At 39.1% G+C, this 22612-nt stretch overlaps 2 protein-coding genes and 1 pseudogene across 2 annotated transcripts; 2 read left to right on the forward strand and 1 right to left on the reverse strand.

Moving 5' to 3' along the window:
* The first annotated feature begins 600 nt into the window (after window positions 1–600).
* LOC101833054 (olfactory receptor 8B3-like) lies at window positions 601–1533 on the forward strand. Its single transcript, XM_005069358.1, has one exon. The coding sequence runs from the start codon at window positions 601–603 to the stop codon at window positions 1531–1533; it is 933 nt and encodes a 310-aa protein (XP_005069415.1).
* A 5510-nt stretch (window positions 1534–7043) lies between these two features.
* LOC101833321 (olfactory receptor 145-like) lies at window positions 7044–7976 on the forward strand. The gene has a single exon (XM_005069359.1). The coding sequence runs from the start codon at window positions 7044–7046 to the stop codon at window positions 7974–7976; it is 933 nt and encodes a 310-aa protein (XP_005069416.1).
* Window positions 7977–16711: 8735 nt separating this feature from the next.
* On the reverse strand, window positions 16712–19336 carry LOC101839011 (annotated as a pseudogene).
* Window positions 19337–22612: the final 3276 nt, after the last annotated feature.

Genomic DNA, 22612 nt, shown 5'->3' on the forward strand with positions numbered 1-22612 from the left:
AAAAAATAAGTTGATATAAATATGTCCCAGATACAAAGTAGAGATATTTTAAAAACACGATATGAATAAATTCCTTCATCAAGTACTGAACTGTTAAAAGTAGACTTAGAAGTTTGATTCTGTGACATACATGAGTTAGTAACCCTGCCTGTAGTAGTCAGAGCCTTCATCTGTGAATGGATAATGTTTTGATTGCCTTTCCATGACTATCTCTTTTGAACAGAGTACAATGCTAATGGTAAAATATACTATTTTTTTCATAGAAAGCAAGTTAATCAAGTAAAGGAAGAAGTAATGAGATAAAGATGTTCCTGTTCACACACACCTTCCTTGGTTTGTGAATAGTCAACTTTACCTGAAATAATCCAGGCTTCATTGAGTATTTGAGAAGCTGAGGTACTTTGACATGCATATCTTGGAAAGAATGTAATAAGGACACTCACTGTCATGAGGAAGGAAGATACTACAGGCTGAGACTGGGGTGGACTTGAAAATTTCGTGTGATTATAAGCTGATGGCAAAAGATATGATATAGGAAGAGCTAAATTCTTTTGCAGTGTAACACATTGTCCAGTGCCTTCAAATTCCAAATGAAAAAGAATGGCTATTGGAAATAGGTCTTTTGTGACTGAATTTATCCTAATTGGCTTAACAGACAAGCCCAATCTCCAACTACCTCTGTTCTTCCTGTTTCTTGTAATGTATATGGTGACTATGATGGGGAATTTGGGTTTGATAATCCTAATTGGACTGAATTCACATCTTCATACTCCCATGTACTTTTTTCTCTTTAACTTGTCTTTGATAGATGTCTGTTACTCTTCAGTGTTTACACCCAAAATGCTGTTGAACTTCCTATTAAATAAGAATATTATTTCTTACATAGGGTGCATGACCCAACTCTATTTTTATTCATTTTTTGTTATTTCTGAGTGTTACATGTTAATGTCGATGGCATATGATCGGTATGTGGCCATCTGCAATCCACTTTTATATAATATTGCTATGTCTCCTAAAATTTGTTCCTATCTAATGCTTGGTTCATACTTGATGGCATTTTCTGGTGCCATGGCTCACACGGGGTGCATGCTGAGACTGACATTCTGTGATGCCAACACCATCAACCACTACTTCTGTGACATCCTCCCTGTGATGCAGCTCTCCTGCACAAGCACTTATGTCAATGAACTGGAGGTTTTCATTGTGGTGGGCATCAACATCATTGTGCCCAGCATCACTATATTTATCTCTTATGGTTTCATTCTCTCCAGCATCTTCCACATCAACTCTGCTGAGGGCAGGTCCAAGGCCTTCAGCACCTGCAGTTCCCACATAATTGCTGTTTCTCTGTTCTTTGGATCAGGTGCATTCATGTATCTTAAACCCTCCTCAGCTGGGTCTATGAATGAAGGAAAAATCTCTTCTGTCTTTTATACTAATGTGGTTCCCATGATGAACCCCTTAATCTACAGCTTGAGGAACAAAGATGTTAAAGTTGCCCTCAGAAAAACCCTGAGCAGGTGGAAACTATGATAGAAACAGCTTATCTCTTTGTCTGTAACAATGTGAAAGTTTATCTTTTTATTTATTAAAATAGTAGATGATATATGTTTTCCTATTTTATTATTAATTAGTATGTATATTCTCAATTTGATTTCAGATTTTGTTAATAATAGCTATTCCTTTATCCTCATTGTTTAGTACATATGTTTTATCATGACAATAAAGTTAATCTAATGCATTTTATTGTCATTATTGTATTTTTAGGAAAGGTAAATTATTCATTATTCTATCAAGGAAATGCTAAGATGATTTTTTCTAAGGAATGACGTGATTGTTTTATTATGTTCCACTGAACACACAAATGAAAATACTTCTATCATTAATTTCCTTCACCCAACTTCAAAATGAATAATCTCCAATATAGACAAAGTTCCACAAAGACCATTGGAGACAACCCATTTTTTTTGTTTTAAACATGTAGAGCTTTCTTGTTATATATCTTTATACTTATCATTGTACCAAAAACCACACTAGATTTATCTTATATATTTATAACCTGGGTAGTATACTAACGTGCAACAAGTTTTATAATTAAAGTATCACAGCTATTGTAATAAGAAGCCTTAAGCTAAAGGGTGCTTTCTTGTTACTTTTGAATGCACTTAATATTTGGTAATTTTGTGTCAGTAATTTGAAGAAAAAAATTCTATTTTGAAAACTGACTGCCTTTGTTTTTATATGATTAAAACATTTCCCAAGGTAAATGTTGACCTACTTTCCAACACAAAATAACTTAGTGGCTCCTTTTGTTGTGCTTTAAGATATTTTAGAGTTGATCAGTCAAAAAAGTCAGATTTTATACAAAAACAATAAAAATATGAATTTTAAATGTTTTCATGTGCGTTATATTTAAGAATAACAGTATAGGAAAGAAAGGAGTCTAACACTATTCCTCCATGCTCTAACAGATACAAAGCCAGATTACATGAGTTCTCTCTCCAACAGCGTTTAGAAGACATATTTCAATGTAAATACATGTCTCAGTGAGATACTGCATTAATTTCCACTTTCAAAGTTCTGGGAAAAGCTACAGTTCACAATGGGCATATGTTAATGATGCTGGCATGTGAGGAGGGAATGGCAATATTTGAGTAGAGACAAAAATTAAACAGTGGTCAGATGAGATGTCTCATCAGGTAAAGGCTCTTGTTGCCAAGCCTGAGGACCTGTGTTCAATTCCTACTACCCACATGATAGAGGAAAAAAAGATGATTATCAAAGTTGTGCTCTGAGTTCCCCACATGCACTGTTGTTTGCACACACCACACACAAACAAATTAATTAATTAAGAAAAAGGGAATGATAACTGAAGCCTTAACTTAGGAATTTTGAAAATTATAGCACACTGCTATTCAAATCTCCAAATTAAAAGGTATTAAATGTATTGAAATTTCTAGAGTTCCCTATGCAGGATAGGTTTAAACTATTAATCATAAAGAAGAATTAATTTCTATAGGTCAGAATATCTGGGGACAGATAAAGTTTTCTGTTCTCTAAACTTGTATTTGCTAATTCTGTTTAGATCTATAATCATTAAAATCTGTTATGTGAGCAGGAAAAAAAATCTAAGCATCCAAGTGTTGAACAAATGAATAAATCAAGTAATTTGCAAGAAATTTTGTAGTCAAATCAAAATCAATTTATTTCTTTTCTAGAATAGGAGGTCTCATTCTTTTTTCATTTGAAACTGACCAAAAGATATTTGCACACAGGCTCAGTAATCAAAGAACAATAGAAAACTTTGTGCTACAAAATTATCCACTATTTTAGTGTTTTTATTGTAACTTTGTATTTAAATGTTGTGAAACTTAGTATAAACAGTTGTTGCTTTGTACATTATGATTAGATGTTGGCCACTGGCAACACTGCTTTTCATTCCAAAATTTATATTTATGTAAAACAGCTGACCTTTCTTTCGGTTTTCTTTCACCAGTAGTTTTCCTATTTTTTATAAAAGACTTTTCTAATAGAATGGACAATATTTACATATGTTCAAATAACATTTCTATTTTTCCTTATTCTTCAGAGTAGGCATGCACCTGCACTTTTATAAATTTTATCACTAATTGGAATATACATATTAAATTATCTTGCCAAGTTTTCATGCAACAAATCTCAAAATATAAATAAAATTTGTTTTTATATTAGAAAAGTACATATGTTTTGATGAGTTCTTGTTACTTAAGGAAATTCAGGGAATAAATTAGTTTTAAATAATGAATTTTTATATTTAAGTCTTAATAAAATTATTAGAGAAGATATAGCTGATAACTTTTTGTTATTAACTTTAAGATGTACCTACTTGATTTTCTTTACAGAGGGGAACTTTGAAAAAGTTATAATGTTATTAAAATACTAAGAACTGGGAATGGAGAGATCTTGCATTTTGTGTAAGTGTTTGCTGTGCAAGCATAAGTCTAAGTGTGCAGCTCAGCACTAACAATAAATTAATGCCACAATTTGGCACATGTATACTTATAACACAAAAGCTGTAGTATGTGTGGAGACAGGAGGAATGCTGGATAGTGCTGGCTATATATCAACTCCAGGCTTAGTAAGTAAGATATTATATCTGAAAACCTAGAAACAGAGTGGTAAAGCAGGACACTTGAAACCCTCTCATGGTACACATGTGCATACATCATACATTTGAACAATACTCAAATGAACACACACACACACACACAGAGAGAGAGAGAGAGAGAGAGAGAGAGAGAGATGCAATTATCACAGTTAATACAGCTAAGAATTAAACGGGAAGTAATGCATAGGGCTCACTTGTTCCACCTGATAATAAGGGACATGCTTGTAACACAATACAAGGGCTTGGGCATATAGAATGGCATAGAAAAGTAGTATTCATCTTAAAAAACACAAGGGAGATTTGGTGGCTTTACCTTGAATTTACTTAATATAAACTTTTAATCAGTTTGATTCAGATTTTTAAAAACAGAACAAGACCATGAGAAAAATAATTTCAAAAAATGTGACTTCCTTGAAAAAAATAATTAGGCAGTAGACGATAATGGAAGTATACTCTGTGGTACATTACCATGGAAGAATGTGGGAACTAAGAGAAAAAATGACAAAAGCAGGAGATTTCCCTTGAGAGATGTAAGGTGACTGGCAGATGGGAGTTCATTATTGGTTCAATCAAGGAGGAAGCACAGTCCCCAAAGAAGAAGATGCACCTGAATAGAGAAATGGTCCCTAAAGATCTAGACATACATTAATGCCTAGCACGTAAATGAAGTAACCCTATTTCTCCTTTATAGCTGGCCTCTGTGAAAGAGAAAAAAGCACCTTCCCATTGATACATTTTGAATGGTAATAATTTACGTCAAATGTTCTGGTGTCTCATGAAGTGGACAGTGTGATAAAAAGAAAAGCTGCTTGTTTCCCTGTGTGATTCTTCATGGTGTTATGATCACTAATTCAAAAATTTCAAAAGAATATAGGATATTAATTTTGTGCTTCAATACCTTGGAAGCAGGAAGAAGATTTAAGTCCTCTTCAGGACTTCAGGGTAAATAAAACTGGCAAATAAGCAAGAACGTTTTCTCACCAAAAGTGAGTAAGTTTTGAATTCTATGTTGATATTTTACTTTATCATTGGGCCTGTAGCTGAGGTATGTCTAAACTGTAATATGATAATATAAGAAGTTTTTTCTGATCCATGTGTTATGTGAGAAATGCCCAACAATGAAGCTACTTCAAATATGGCTTTCTTGCATACAGATCTACTTTTACTTGGTTTCAATGTGTATATATGTAATGAGAAGATGACCCTGAGATATAACTCCTTAACAAATTCAGATTCACAATGGGCCATTATTTCTGTTAACATGTTGAACAGTAGATTTCCAGGTCTAGGCACTTTTTCTCCAGTTGAATGTATTTCTTTTTATAATATAGTTCCTGTATGTTTAAAACCAAAATCTTGGATCTATAACTCTTCTATAGGTTTTCAGCAATTTATACATTGACATTTAAGATTTCTTTAGCAATTAAAAATCTGATTTCTGCTCTCATTTTCTCTAGTAAACATCATTCTATTTGTGTGGCTTTAACTATTTTAGATTGCACATATCATGAAGTTCATAAAGGTTTTCTAGTTTAAGCTTTGATCTTAATATGAAAGGCTTCATGTTGAGCTGAAGCCCAGAATCCAAGATCTTCCTTTCTTTCCCAATATGTGCAGTCATAAAATTTCACCAAAATTCACTGGGAAATGTCCTGAAAACTGGGCAGAAGATTTTTGTAGAGTCAGTTAAAACAGGAATTGCTTGTGATGTCATAATCAACAAGTTTTCTTTCAACAAATACATCTCACTTCTGAATTAATGGTTTTTGTGAGAAGGCTGCATTTAAACTAGAGAGGGAGTCATCAATAAACGATTAGAAAATGAAGGTAGTTCCCTCTAAGGAAGATTTTACAATGAGTCCCAAACACTTAACATCAGGGATGCTGCTGCTGGTTTCAAGGAACTACAGCCTAGCCCCAGTACTTGACCCCAAGGCCACAAGAGTCCTTATTTAGATGACCCTTATAAGCATGGTCATTATTTGCTTGACAGAAATAATTCAACTGGAGATTATTAATTGCAGTGTGGTTCACATTAACCTCCCGAAACTGTTCACATTTCAGTTTGGCCTATCCTCTTTATTTTGGTATGAATCAGGTGCATGGAAAATACGTGCATGCTCCTGTTCACAAATATGTACATGCACACACAGAGAAATGAGAAAGAAGAAAGAGAGAGAGAGAGAGAGAGAGAGAGAGAGACAGACAGACAGACAGACAGACAGGACAGACAGACTTAACCACACTTTAAAAGCACTTTAAAATGTGATCCCTTTAACTCATTGTTGATGCAATAGGTAGTTCTCTAGGCATTGCCTGTCTAGGCTTGCTATACTCAATAAACCATTGGTTACTTTGTCTAAGAAGTTAATCCACTAACACCTGTCAGTCCTCTTTAAACCACAAGAGAGGACACAGAGTCCACTACATTAGGGATTCCTAGAATTGGATTCTTTTGTTTGTTTCTAGTTTCACAAGGGTCCAATTTAGATGAAGCTCAGTAACATGCTATAGCTTCTTCTAGCCTAAGGCAGAAGCTGAGTCAGGGAAACAATAGTAAAAAGAGAATGGGCAATTTGTCTTGACACAACCTTTTTCTCTCTTCTCCCTTAGTTTTTCCAGTAGTCATATTGGGCATGACAGTACTGCAGGCAATTTGTATGCCCTGTTGCTGATGCTCTGTTATGTACTCAGTGTTTAAAGTCTGACCTGGGAAGATGATGACATTAAGTATGTGGTACCGTAAAGGGAGCTCCTTGGTTTCAAACTGATCACTTTCAGACGTTTTTACTAGATACCTCACTTATGTGGAAGAAACTTTGGTGGTGGGTTCTATTATGTCACCTGATTTCATCTTTGATGTTGTTCTGATTTCTACAGATTCTCTTGCAGAAGAATGGCTCTGGAAAATGTTTCACTGGTCACTGAATTCATCTTGATGGGGTTAACAGACCAGCCTGACCTTCAAATACCCTTGTTCCTCCTCTTCCTGGTGATGTACATGATAACAACAATGGGAAATTTGGCTTTGATTGTGCTAATTGTGCTTAATCCTCACCTTCACACCCCCATGTACTTTTTCCTCTTTAATTTGTCCTGCATAGACCTTTGCTATTGTTCAGTTATAACACCTAAAATGCTGATGAACTTCACACTAAAGAAGAACTTTATTTCTTATGAGGGATGTATGACTCAATTCTATTTCTTTTGCTTTTTTGTCATTTCTGAGTGTTACATGCTAACAGCAATGGCCTATGATAGATATTCGGCCATTTGCAATCCACTCTTGTACAATGTTGCCATGTCTCCTAAGGTGTGCTCTTATCTTATGTTTGGTTCATATTTGATGGGGTTTTCTGGTGCCATGATCCACACCGGATGTGTCCTGAGACTGACCTTCTGTGATAGAAACACCATCAACCACTATTTCTGTGACCTCCTCCCTTTGCTGCAGCTCTCCTGCACGAGCACCTATGTCAATGAGATAGAGCTGTTCATTGTAGCAGGAAAAGACATCATTGTGCCCACAGTCATCATCTTTACCTCTTATGGCTTCATCCTCTCTAGCATCCTCAAAATAAGATCCACTGAAAGTAGGTCCAAAGCCTTCAGCACTTGCAGTTCCCACATAATTGCTGTCTCTCTGTTTTTTGGATCATGTGCATTTATGTATCTAAAACCTTCCTCAGCTGGGTCTATGGATCAGGGAAAAATATCTTCTGTCTTTTATAACATTGTGGTACCCATGATGAACCCATTAATCTACAGTCTTAGGAACAATGATGTCAAAATTGCTCTGAAGAAAACTCTAACCAAAAGAAAGTTTTAATCACAGCTTGGCATCATTATACCTGTAGGTATAGCATCAAGAGTTAGTATAAATTAGTTAATATATGTTCCTGTAGTATTCATTGCATTTTTTTCTATCATGGAGGGGAATTTGTAACCTGTTTTATTTTCCTTAGGTTTTCTTTGTCCTTCAGTATTTTAGCAATTTGAGAACAAGAGTACATGAATATGTTCCCCCTTTAATTGTCATTAGACTGCATCCTCAAAAGTATTAATGTTTCTAAAAAATCCTAAAAAGGATTACAAAATAGCAAATGTCAGCATAACTTTGGGCAGTTCTTATTTGTCATTTTTATTTTCAGTTGTGAATCAAATAGTCTGTCTCTGCTCATTTTTCCTTTCTTGGATGACCATATGTCATTCTGATATAACAGTCCTCCATGATCCCATTCTTTCACCATTGATTATTAAATATAATCACATCACAGCTGTGATACAGTGCACTTAAACTTCTTTTTGGAAACAATAATGTGTTTACTTTGAAAAGACAAACTAAAATATTTAGTTGCTTTTACTTTAGTTGTTTTAGTTGTGTGTGTGTGTTTGTGTGTGTGTGTGTCTACCTTCTCTAACAAAGTCCAACCACCTCCTTTGAGTCAAGGTTTCTCATTGTTCTTTAGTATAAAATAATGCTATACTAGGTATCCAAAGGCACTGTAGGAATCTTCCTGTCTCTACCTTCCTAGTGCTAGTTATGAGTGCACATGCCACCACAACAAGCATTTACCCATTGGTTCTGGCAATATAGCTGTGGTTCTTTTACTTCCAAGGCAAGTGTTTTAACAACTGAACCATTTCCCCCTGATCATTATTAACATTTATAATTAGAGTCTAAAGAAGTATGGATGATTACATACAAAGCAGAGTTATCCTTTATTCATAAAACTACTACTGCTGCTGCTGTCACTACTATATGAGAGACATAACCACATTGAAGACTACACAGTTGATAGTTAAAAGAGAAGTCATAGAATTCATTTTTGCCAGTTATGAGAAAACAGATGTTTATGCATTAGCCAGAAAGTTTAGGCTTTCATATTACAGTGAAAAATTATCTTCCTAGTGAACATAGAATAGAAATGTTATGGTCATATCCTAAATTAATTTAATAGATTTTTCTATCAGTAAGCTGTTAATAATATTAGTCATATATGACTATGACCAGTTACCATCTGGTAAAAGATTAGCCAAGTCAAGATTGGAAATGACTTTAAGTGTCCTGTGTTTCACTTTCTCAACCCTCCCTAGTTATTAAACTCTCTTCTTTTCCCTATGTCATCACTATGCCACACTCTACAATAAGGCTGAGAGTATTACTATTCTAGTGGCATAAATACACACATGTAGATTACAGGTGAGATGCTCATTTATCAAAATACAAATAATAAATTCTGCCTATAGGGTCTGTAATCTCTCCAGATACTAGCTTTGAACCAGGTTTACACTATCTGCTGTGTATTATTTCCCATATTCAATCATACAGCAGCCTTTAAACATCCTCCCAAGTATTATCACCACTCAAAGTAAATATTAGATATATTTACAGCCAATTCTATTTCTTTGATTCCAATTCCTACACCCAGCACCCAGAAAAAATAATCCTTTCTATTTTTATAGATTTTATTGTTATGGAAAATTCATTAAGTGAAATGACATCACATGTTCAGTTTTATGATTATTATCTTTACTGTAACAGATATATCCTAAGGGTTCATCCATTATAGAATATGTCAGTGAGTTGTGCGTTATTCTTTGTTAAATTAAATGGATGAGTACATTTGATACATCTTATTCATTAGTTATTAATTAACCAATATTCATTTGAGAAAATTTTACCTTTTATTTCTTTTGAATATTGTTTTTTATTTTTTATATGTTTATTTAAATTAGAAACAAGCTTGCATCACATGTCAATCTCAGATCCCTCTCCCTCCCCTCCTCCCCCAACCCCTGCCAATCCTGTCAACTCCACATCCAATTCTCACTCGACTCTACAGGGAGGATGAGGCCCTTCATGGAGGATATCCAAAGTTTGCCAAATTGTCTGGATTAGGGCCTAGACCTTCACCAGTGTGTCAAGACTGAGAGAGCATCCCTCCATGTGGAATGGTCTCCTAAAGTCCATTTGGATGCCAGAGATAAATACTGATCTAGTACTCAAGGCCCTAAAGCTTGCCAAGGCCTCCTTACTGACTCCCACATTCAGGGAGTCTGGATAAGTCCTGTGCTGGCCTCTCAGCCATCAGTTTGGGGTCCATAAGTAGCCCCCTATTCAGGTTAGCTGTTTCTGTGGACTTCACCCTTCCAGTCATGACCCCTTTGATCATCGCTCCTCCCTCTCTGTAACTGATTTCCAGCAGTTCAGTTCAATGTTTAGCTATGGATGTATGCCTCTGTTTCCATCAGCCACTGGAAGGAGACTCTAAGATGGCATGCAAGGTAGTCATCAATCTCATTATTGGGGAAGGACATTTATGGTAGCCTCTCCACCATTGCTTAGATTGTCAGTTGGTGTCATCCTTGTAGATTTCTTGAAATCTCAGTAGTGCTGTATCTCTCCTCAAACCTATAGTGTCTCCCTCTATTATGGCATCTTTCTCCCTGCTCTTCTCTATTATTTCCATGACTCAAACTTCTTGCTCCCCCATGTCCTCCTCTCCTGCCCTCTTCAACCTCTCTCTTTGTCCCAGCTCCCTCTCCCATTCACACATTCTCCCAGTCCACTCAGGAGATTCTGTCCCATTCCCCTTCTGTCAACAAGACAAAAAGGCAGCCCACAAAATGGGAAAAGATATTTACTAACCCCACATCTGATAGAGGGCTGATCTCCAAAATTTGCAAAGAACTCAAGAAGCAAGTCTCAAAAACACCAAAGAATCCAATTAAAAAGTGGGATACAGAACTAAATAGAGAATTCTCAATATAGGAGTCTAAAATGGCTGAGAGACACTTAAGAAAGTGCTCAACATCCCTAGCTATTAGGGAAATGCAAATCAAAATAACTCTGAGATACCATCTTATTCCTGTCAGGATGGCTAAAATCAAAAACACCAATGACAGTTTATGCTTGAGGATGTGGAGAAAGGGGAACACTTCTCCACTGCTGGTGAGAGTGCCAACTTGCACAGCCACTTTAGAAATCAGTATGGAGATTCCTCAAGAAAATGGGGATCAGTCTACCACAAGATCCAGCAATTCCACTCTTTGGCATCTACCCAAAAGATGCATATTTGTACAATAAGCACATCTGTTCCAGTATGCTCATAGCAACATTATTTGTAATAACCAGAACCTGGAAGCAACCTAGATGCCCCTCAACTGAAGAATGAATATACAAAATGTGGTACATTTACAGAATCAAGTACTATTCTAAGGAATAAAACAATGGAATCTTGAAATTTGCAGGCAAATGGAAGGCACTGGAAGAAACCATCCTGAGTAAGGTAACCCAGTCAAAAAAAAAAAAAAAGAAAAAAAGAAAAACATGAGCCTTTATCCAGTGTCTGATGGAAGCAGAGGGGAATACCCACAGCTAAACACTGAACTTGACTCCTGGAACCCTGTTGCAGAGAGGGAGGAGTGATGAGCAAAGGGGTCATGACTGGGCTGGTGAAACCCACAGAAACAAGGTGAAGCTCATGCACCCCAGATTGATGACTGAGAGCTCAGCATGGGACTGATCTAGGTCTCTTGAACATGGGTGTAAGTGAGGAGACCTTGTCAATCTATGGGTCCTCGAGTAATAAATCAGTATTTATCCCTCGCATCTGAATGGACTTTGGGAGCCTATTCCACATGAAGGGAAACTCTCTCAGCCTGGACACATGAAGGAGGTCCTAGACTCTGCCCTGAATGATATGACATACTGTAAAGGGAAACCTTTTCCTTGAGAGAAGCCTTCCCGCCAGTCTGGTTCTAGATCCGTATCAGTCCCAAATAAACACACAGGAGGCTATATTAATTATGAAGCTGTTGGCCTTGCTTGTTTCTTACTGGCTAGCTGTGACTTAAGTAATTACCCCATAATTGTTAATCTAAGTATGTCTCTTACCAGAGAAGTTTCCGGGCTTCCTACCCCATGGCGTTACATCTCGACTCTCTGTGTTTCTCCTTCTCAGAGTCCTCCTGGACCCCTAGTCCTACCTACCTAGCTTCCTATTGGCCAGCAGTGCTTTATTGACACAGGACTTCCCCAACAACATACTTTGAAGATCCCCCATAAAAGGTCTCACCCTTCCTGGAGAGTGGAGGGGAATGGGGTATGGGATTGGGGGGGGGGTGGGGAGCGAGGGAGGAGAGGAGGGAGAGGGAGCTGGATTGATATGTGAAGCAAGCTTGCTTCTAATTTAAATAAAAATAAATAAATACAGAAATACACAACTTAAAAACCATAAAATTATCTTTAATTACTTTGCTAGTCATCATCAATATGAGGCAAGTACATTATCCCCTTCAAATGAGACTATTAAGGACATAGGGAAGGTCCCTTTGAATGAATTCAGCATTGAAGTTGAAGGAATCTCAACTTTCTAATAACAATGCACTCTTTAATTTTTTTATTTAAATAAAAAACAAGCTTATTTTACGTAGCAATCCAAGTTCTCTCTCCCTCTGTCTTCCCATTCACCCCACCAATGTCCTATTCCACCAGACCAATCAACTCCTTAGGGAGGGTGAGGCTTCCCATGGGAGATCATGGAAGTCTGTCAAATCATTTGGGGACCTAGTCCCTGCCCTATGAATCTAGGCTGAGAGTATCCCTCTACAGGGAATGGGCTCCCAACACTCATTTGTACACTAGGGATAAATACTGGTTCCATTGCCAGAGGCCCCATAGATTGCGTAGGTACCCCAGTTGACACCCACATTCAGAGGCCTGGTTTGGTCTTATGCCAGTTCCCCAGCTATCAGTCTGGAGTCAGTGAGTTCCCTCTAGCTCAGGTCAGCTGTTTCTGTGGGTTTCCCCTATATGGTCTTGACTCCTTTGCTCAGCACTCCACCCTCTCTACAACTGTATTCCAGGAGTTCTTCGGCTCAGTGCTTAGCAGTGGATCTCTGTTTCTGTTTCCATCACCTACAGGATGAAGGCTCTATGACAGCATTTAAGGCAGTTATCAATCTCATTATAGGAGAAGGACATTTAAGGTAGCCTTTCCACTATTTCTCAGATTCTTAGACAGCTTTGTGGATCCTTGAAGAGTTCCTTAAGCCTATAATGTCTCCCTCTATTAAGGTATAATCTTTCTTTGCTCTCCTTCTCTATTCTTCCTCAACTCCACCTTCCTGATGCCTCATGTTCCTCTCCTCCACCCCTTTCTCCCCTCCTTTTTTTCTTCCTCCCCGCATAGTGCTCCCAATTTGCTCAGGAGACTTTATGTGTTTCCTTCTCAGGGAGCCCATCATGTATGTATTTCTTATGCTCCTCCTTGTTTCCTAGCTTCTCTTGGGTTGTGGACTGTAGTCTGGTTATCTTTTGCTCTATTTCTAATATCCATATATGAGTAAGCACATACTGTGACTTTCTGTGTCTGGGTTACCTCACTCAGAACGGTTTCTTCTAGTTTCATCCACTTTCCACTAAGTATTACTCCATTGTATAAATGTATCATATTTTCTTTATCCATTATTTGGTTGATAGGCCTCTAAGTTGCTTCTAGGTTCTGGATATTGCAAATAACGCTGCTGGCTCAGTCCAGTGCTGGTTCTTTTGCTTTATGACTGGGGTCTGCTTGCTCTCATTAGGTCAGGTCAACTGTTTCTGTGGGTATCTCCAGTTCCATCTTGGTTTATTTGCTCATCTCTCCTCCCTCTCCACAACTGGATTCCAGGAGAATGGCTTAGTGCTCAGCTGTGGGTGCCTGTTTCTGTTTCGATCAGCTACTGGGCCAAGGCTATAGGAACTGTAACCAATGTAGTTATCAATCTCATTATAGGGGAAGGGCATGAAAAGCAGCCTCTCTACCACTGCCTAGATTCTTAGTTAAAGTTATCCCTGTGGATCCCCTACCATTTCCTCTGTGCTAGTAGACCTCTCTCCAAACTTGTACTGGCTCCCTTTATCAAGGCATCTCCTTTCTTGCCCTGCTGTATTCCTCCCCTGTCTCAGTCCTCCTGTTCTCCCTGATTCTTCCTCCTCCCTGGATTCATTTTTATGAAAGTGGATTCCTTACAAAAGTGGATTTCCTCCACTGCTCATTCTCCTCCTTGTGTCATGACTGCCTCTCAGACTCTATGCCTTCTTCTGACTTTAGATGCTGCTGCAGCATGACTGTGACCACATTCAAATAGCTTGACTGTGGATGGTGTAGCACTAAGAGCTAGCAGCTGCTGTCTTCAAGATTATTGCTGATTGTTCAGTCTATGTAATTCTGTTACAGCAGCAAATTGTTAAATGATACATAATAAATATGGCACAATTATATGTTACATAGTAGCTTTAAGGAGGATTGCTTTTGAGTACATCTTCTGTGTCATACCTGCTGTTATGAAAGAGTTACATATATGTAGAGTTGTGTAGCTTGGTCCTCTTGTGAGACTCCTCACAGCAGGATCAGCAGATGTCTGTACTCTTTTACCTTTTTGGGGGACTCTACTCATCATTCGGGACACTTGCCCAGACTTAATACATGGGGAAGGCCTTAGTCTTACTGCAAGTGATTTGCCATGTTTTGTTGATACTCATGGGAGACCTGCCTCTTCTTAAACAGAAACAGAGAGGGAATGGTTTTGGGGGTGGGAACAGAGAGGTGGGGATGGGAAGGATCTGAGAGAACGAGATGGGAAACCGTGAACCAGGATATAAAATTAATTAATTAATAAACTGTAAGTAATTAAAAGGAGTTACTTATTGCTTCATTTGCAGTATAGCTGTTATTTATTACCTGATCTATTGGCAAAAGTAGAATCCTAACCCTTGTGAGTACTGTGTCTATATTATTTTCTGTCAGGGAGCTATCAGCTCTATGTGATGATTCCATTTTTTTGCATACCAACTGTAGAAGACTTTTACTTAAATAATAAACATTTGATGTAATTACCAACAATATTATCTATGATTATAGTTTCTTTTATGGGAGATACTTAACTAAAAACAACTTCCTCCCAGAGAGACATTTTGACTACCTACTCAAGATAATTATGATTGTGTTTATAGTTGATCATTCATATGAAAGTAATATGTTTAGTGAGTTTTCAAGTGTATCATTTATTAATAGCCATACTTTTATTTTATTTGCATTATTTGTGTAACAAACAAAATAATGGCTTAAACTACTTAATTTTCATAAACATATTGTACTCTCCTCCTGCTAGTCAGCATTGTCCCTAATAAAGCCATCTATCATCTTTGATGTCATGGAATTTTCATGCATCAATATATGGGTACATATATATTTAATATTAGGTTCTACAAATGAGGAAAAGGATGCTATTTGTGTTTCTTTTCCCTTATATTATGTTCCATTCCTCTTCTGCCCCAATCCATTAGTTTTCTTTCTCTCTCATATACCGTTTCTTTCAGTTTCATGTCTTATATATTTGGGCCTAGATCCTGTTCTTAGTCTCCTTTATTTATTTATTTTTTGGGGTCTATAGTAATTTTATTGTAACAGAGAAACCAGGCGCCAGTAAGTCTACATGATTAGAGCAGATGGCTGTTATCTTTCCAAAGGGCAGAGTCTGAGCCGGGCTGGCAGCACACAAACTCCAGAATATCTCCTGATCCTACGCTGCACTGTCTGACTCATGTGAGGAGACAGGCTGTGCAGCCACCAGGAAGGAAGAGGCCCAGCTTGGCAGAGGCCCCATCCCAGTAGGAGCCAACTAATCACTGAAGGGGACACTGCGATAAAGTGCAGGTTCCCACTCTCCAGGATTCCTTGCTGAGAAAGGAGGCTCTGGCATGAGCAGAAAACCATGTTGTCCATTCTTATGGAAGTCCTGACAGGATGAGGTTAATGGTCAATCAAGCAGAACGGGATGAAACTCTACAGAACAGTAATGACAAGAGGAGACAGGCTGACCAGACACAACATCATTTACTGTCCTCGCTGAAATGGCAACAGCAACAGACTCGCTGGTTTCTGTAAAGCGTAATTTCTGTAATGTGATCTGCTGACACAGTTGCTCCATACTGGAAGAACAAACACAAGGACAACTGTTGATGACAGAACTAGGTTTTTTCCTCTCACAACCTCTACTATGAGTGGTCTCAGCTGGGTCCACAGGGGAACCCCTGATACCAACGGATGCTTCAGTAAAGCCTCTATTCCAACGCCATGGATGGTGGTTTTTTTGGTGGTGATTTTCTAGCACGTGTAAACTATTTCAGAAAAGTGGGAGACGATAGGATGAGGGAGAGTTTGGTTTAGAGCCACCAAAGTTCCAGATACCAGCCGTGGAAGCCTCTGCCCTACCTCTTTCCCGAGGAACACATTCAAGTCACTGGGCGTTAAGCACTGTGGTTGGAAACACTACCTGCTCACCACCACCCGCCACGCCTTCTCCCGCATGCGACTCTCATGAGAGCAGAGGCTGGAGGAAGGATGGTCTCTGTTCTTTTGTTGTTGTTGTTTTGTTGTTGTTGTTTTTTGTTTTTTCGAGACAGGGTTTCTCTGTATTGTTTTTTTGGAGGCTATCCTGGAACTAGCTCTGTAGACCAAGCTGGTCTCGAACTCACAAAGATCTGCCTGCCTCTGCCTCCCGAGTGTTCTTTTGCACCCTGGTAATTACTTGGTGACCTGGTGAATGGCATGGGCAAGGTAGCCCACATTGCCAGAGGTGACCCCTGCCACGAAGATGCTGCCATCCTTTGTCATGTTGACTGAGAACTCCTTGGTCAGCAGCTCCACCTGCTCAGGCTTTAGGCCAGTGAAACAAAACATGCCAATTTGGTCGGTGATGTGCTGCCAGTTGTGGGAGGACCCCTCTTTCTTCAGGTTGGAGGCCAATTGTGTCCTCATGCTAATGATGCGGTCGGCCATGCATTTCACTTCTTGCACCCATTGCTTTCTCAAGTCCCGGGAGGTCAGAATGGTTGCTGCAATCAGGGCACCGTTGAGAGGTAGATTGGAACACATGGGGCAGATCAGGATCTTCAGCGACGACTCTAATCTTTTGGCTTCATCCGCATCTTTGCAGACCACGATGAAGGCTCCCACACGCTCACCATATAGGCCCATGTTCTTGGCATATGATTGGCCGACACAAACATTAATGCCCTGCTCGATGAAGTAGTGCACAACCCAGGCATCCTTGTCACCATTAACACTGGCAAAGCCTTGGTAGGCCATATCAAAGAATTCGAAGAGATTCATTTTCTTCACCACTGCTGCGATTTCCTTTCACTGCTCCGGACGCGGGTCCACCCTCGCAGGGTTGTGAGCGCAGGCATGCAGGAGGAGAACACTCTGCCCTGGGAATTTTGAAATGTCTTCTATGGCTCCTAAGAAGTCAAACCCGCAAGTCTTGGGGTCATAGTATCGATAACCTTGTAGCTGCATGCCAGCATCCCTGAAGATGGGCGTGTGATTTCCCCAGAATGGTTTGGGCAGAAAGACATCTCAGCTGAACATAAAAAATGTTTGCGGAAAATGGCTCTGATCCTTAAGGCTCCAGTCCCGGAAATGGTCTGCACAGTGACAAACCGGTCACTTTTCAACACTTTGTTGTTCTCTCCCAGGGCCAGTTCTGCATAAGCCTTGCAGAATTCCACCAGCCCCCCGATGGGCAGGTATTCTTTGTCCAAATTCTTTGCAGCAATCTGGGCCTCTGACACTGAAGAGCACATACGGCTTCCCATTATCATCTCGGTAGGCACTAACTCCCAGGTCCATCTTTTTCTGGCTGTTGGTGTCTTTCTTGAAGGCTTCAGTAACTCCCAGGATGGGATCTGGGGATCCCATTTATACATGGGTCCACCAGGAGCTGGCTCTGGCAGAGACTGTGGCCACAATGCCTGCCTGAAAGGTGGCAGCCACCCCGGAGAGGATGCGGCTGGATTGCAGCAGGCCCACTGTGGGCAGTGAACAGTAGCAGAGCAGAGAGCACAGGAAGTGTCGAGTCTCCTTTATTTAACTTAAGCAGAGGATTTCCAGTTCTACTTATTTTCCTGCAGATAACATAGTGTTCTTTGTTAAAAGTTAATTAGCTCCATTGAATTTATAAATACTACACATTCTGCATTCATTCATCCACTTATGGGCATCTGGGCATGTTTTATTTGTTGACTTTTGTAACTAGTACTGTAGTAAACTTGGATGTACAAAGTGCTAGGTGGGGTACTATCTTTGATTTTTCTGAATATATAAAAAGGAATGTTATATCCCTAGTTAGGTATTAGCAGGCTTGGATGTTTTTTTAATAAACATTTTCTATAATTAGAAATTTAAACTACAGGACTCTGATAACTTGTCATCTGACTGAAACTCGAGTTATATTTATGGCCTGGGACGGTACCTGACATTATAATTGTCCATAAGATCATACTATTTCTGTCCAGTGAGAAACCTTCTGATGGAAAACAGGGGTATATCACTGTCCCATCACATAAAAATTAATCCAAGTACTTTGCCAATTATCTGGATAGGAAAATGCCTTGTCTGCCTTAGAAGTTTTTGAAGAAATACAGCATGCCTAAAATACAAACCAGTACAGCAGTCTCTCACTATTTTACATTCCCATCTATAAGTGCTCTGTTCTACAGTGGTCATGTTGATCAATGCCCACTCTTATCCCTTGAGAATACCCAATCTGGCTGTGTTTTAAACTCTGTCATTCACATTATGCTGTGTGCTCTCTTTTCTGAGTTAGTACCAGGGAATTAAGGCAATAAAATCTGTATGACTGGAGTGAAAAAATTGAATGTTTAATACATTTATCCATTTATTGAATGAATAATTGTGCATTGACATTAACTGTTTTGCAGTTTTACACAGTATAAATATCAAGGTCCTGTTAGAACAAGAGATTTTTCCCATTCTGTAGCCTATTTCTTCACTATGTTGATCATTTGCTGTGGCAGGAGACTTAATTTCATGCAGTCATATCACTTTATCTTTGTTATTCGTTTTAACATTCTCAGAGATCTTTTCAGAGTCCTTAACACCACACTTATAGTTTCCCTATTTGTTCCTCAATCAACATCAAAGTTTTAGAACTTGCATTAAAGTCTAGATTCATAGTAATTTGCTTTTCCTAAGAAGTATCAGAAAGACATCAAGATGTACTCTTTCTCATATAAATATGCGATTTTTCTGGCCCATTGTGTTGAAAAGACCATGTTTTCTGCAATGTGTTTGACATTATTGTCAATAATCACATGCCTAGAGATAAGTTACCCATGTTATCTCATTGTTCTAAGCATCTGCCTTTGTGCAGTACCATGATGATTTTGTTCCTGTGGATCTATAGTGTGCACTGACAACAGGTATTCTCATTCCATCAGCATCATCTTTTTAGGATTTTCATTGGATATTTAGAGTCTCCTATGTTTCATTACTAATTTTAGGACTTTTCTATTTCTGTGATTAATACTATTGAGAATTTATGATAGGTTCATTGAATCTGCATATCCTCATTTGTAGCATAACCACTTTGATGATAATAATTCTTCTAATCCATGAACATTAGTCATCACATCCTCTAATATCTCATCCACAGTTCTAAAGTCTCAATTGTGGGATCCTTATGTCTTCACTTATGTTTGTTCCTAGGCATTTCTGAAGATGATATGAATGGAGAATTTTTCCTAATTTCTTTACTGGTAAGTAAGTTCCTTATTTGTATATAAAGAAGAAAGTTATTTGAGGGTGATAAGTTTTTATGTAGCTACTTCAATGAAAGTAGTTAGCAGATCTACAAGTTTAACAGAGATGCTTGTAAAATTATATAATCTGACTTTTAAAAATAAATATTTTTAATTTAAAATAATCTTTTTTATTTTACATACCCATCCCAGTTTCCCCTCCCTCCCCATTCCTGCTCCCTGCTCCCATCACCTTCTCCCAACCCTTCCCTCCTTTAGTCCACCCCACTGTCATCTGCTCCTCAGAGACAGTGAGGCCTCTCATGGGGAGTCAACAAAGTGTGTCATATCACTTTGAGGCAGGACCAAGGCATTATCCTCTGTATCTAGGCTAACAAGACATCTCTCCATAGGGAATGGGATCCAAAAAGCCAGTTCATGCACCAGAGATAAAGTCTAGTCCACTGCCTGTGTTCCCATAAATTGCCCAAGCCACACAACTGTCACTCACTTTCAGAAGACTTAGTTTGGTCCTATTCAGGTTACCCAGCTGTCAGTACAGAGTCAGTGAGCTCCAACTGGCTAAGGTCAGCTGTTTCTGTGGTTTCTCCATCAGGGTCTTGACCCCTTTACTCATATTTTGCTCCTCCCTCTCTTTGTACTTCTAGAGTTCAGTCCAGGGCTTAGCTTTGGATCTTTTCACATGTTTCCTTCAACTACTTGGAAAAGGTTCTATGATGACAATTAAGGAAGTCACAAATCTGATTACAGGTGAAGGCCAGTTCGGGCCTCTTAACTATTGCTTAGAGTCTTAGCTGGGGTCATCCTTGTAGATTCCTAGGAATTTTCCTACTGCCAAGTTTCTCTTTAATCCCATAATATCCCCCTCTATCAAGATATCTCTTGCCTTGCTATCCCTCTGTCCTTCCCCCAACTCAACCATCACATTCCCTCATGTTCTCTTCCCTCTTCCCCTCCTCTGTTTCCTAGTTTTAACCTTCTATCCTCCTCTTCCTTCTATGCTCCCAATTTACACAAGAGATCCTGTCTCTACACCCCCCCCCCGGGATCCATGTATGTCTTTCTTAAGGTCCCCCTTGTTACCTAGTTCCTCTGTATACTATGTTTGTTTTTTTTGGGGGGGGGTCTGGGTTACCTCGATCAGGATGTTTTTTTCTAAAATAAAGATTTTAAAAAGTTGATTATATGTTTGCCTATTTGTATATGGTTGTGTATATCCACTAAGGACAGCAAACCCCTAGATCTGGAGCTACAAATAACTGTGGGCTTTTTTGAGTATTTTTATATTTGTATTTCATTTATGATTACAATGAGGCTTAAATAAAACATTTTACAGAATGCTATTTTGCCATAAGAATTTACCATTCAGGACTTACTCTTTCTTTTTTATTTAAATTAGAAACAAGCTTGCTTCACATGTCAATCCCAGCTCCCTATCCCTCTCCTCCTCCCTGACACCCAACCCCCAAATTCCTTACCCAATCCCCACTCCGCTCCCCAGGGAGGATGAGGGTTTCCATAGGGGATCTCCAAAATCTGTCATCATCCAGGGCAGGGCCTAGGAGTCTAAACTACAGCTCCCAGATTAGGTAAATTCAGCCAACATTTTTATTTTGCATGATTTCCTGTCTATTTTCCCTAGCAACATTCCTCACATATTTCCCCTCTAATAACCCCTCCTCTTCACCACACTTCCAGGAAACTTGGGGTCAGAGATGTTGAACTATTTCACATCCACTGTTCCAATGAATAGAATCAAAGACATTCTAAGTCTCTGGTTTTTAAAATTGACTAATTAATTTATTTTACATCCCTAATGCCTCCCCTCCCTCCACACCTCCACTCCCTCCCCCCTACCTTCCTTCCATCCCCCCCCTCAGTCTGCTGCTCTTCTGTATTCTCTCAGAAAGGGGCAGGCTTCCTATGAGCATCAGCAAAGCATGGCATATCAAAATGCCATACACCTAAGGACTTCCCTCTCTATTCAGGCTGGGCAAGGAAGTACAGCATAAGGAAGAGGTTTTATAGAGCCAGCACAAGGATCAGGAACAGTTCTAATTCCATTGCCAGGAGTCCCAGAAATAGACCAAGCTATACAGTAGTCATATATGCATAGGACCTAGGTCAGTCCTATGCAGGCTCTTGGTTATTGGTCCAGACACTGTGAGTTCCCATGTTGCAGGCTAGCCTAGCTGTATCTTAAAAAACAGTTGACCTGAACAAGGAGGAGCTTCTTAGACCGCAGACTGATAGCTGGGTGGACAGCATGGGACTGATCCAGACCCCCTGAATGCGGGTGTCAATCAGAAGGCCTAGGCAAACTATGGGGCTTTGGGTAGTATTTATCTCTGGCATGCAAATGGACTTTGGCTGCCCATCCCACAATGAGGGATGCTTTCTCAGCCTGGACTCTTGGAGGAGGGCCTAGACCCTACCCTGGATGAAATGACAAACTCTGGAGATCCTGTATGGAGTGCCTCACCCTCCCTAGGGATCAGAGTGGGGATTGGGCAGGGGGGAGGGGGTGTTGGGAGGCCTGGTAGGGAGGGGCGGGGGAGAAGGGGAGGGAGAGGGATCTGGGATTGACATGTGAAGCAAGTTTGTTTCTAATTTAAATTTAAAATGGGAAATAATAATAATAAATAAACCAGAGACTTAGGCTAATGTCTAGACCAAGTCTCTGTTTTTAATAAACTTAAACTAAAGTTTCTAAGACTCTATTCTTAACAAACTACTGAGACACCTGCCTCACCAGAAAGGTAATTTCTCAGTTCCTTGATTCCAGGCAGCTCAGATTCTAAAAAGGGCTCTGTGCTTCTAATCTAGTATCTTGGTTTATCTTAATGTTGCTG

The sequence above is a fragment of the Mesocricetus auratus genome, unplaced genomic scaffold (genome assembly GCF_017639785.1).
Source record: "Mesocricetus auratus isolate SY011 unplaced genomic scaffold, BCM_Maur_2.0 Super-Scaffold_100022, whole genome shotgun sequence".
NCBI lineage: Eukaryota > Metazoa > Chordata > Mammalia > Rodentia > Cricetidae > Mesocricetus > Mesocricetus auratus.

Bases quoted from the DNA above. Each gene is read 5' to 3' on its own strand.
- LOC101833054 (XM_005069358.1), top strand. From the start codon at position 601: ATGGCTATTGGAAATAGGTCTTTTGTGACTGAATTTATCCTAATTGGC.
- LOC101833321 (XM_005069359.1), top strand. From the start codon at position 7,044: ATGGCTCTGGAAAATGTTTCACTGGTCACTGAATTCATCTTGATGGGG.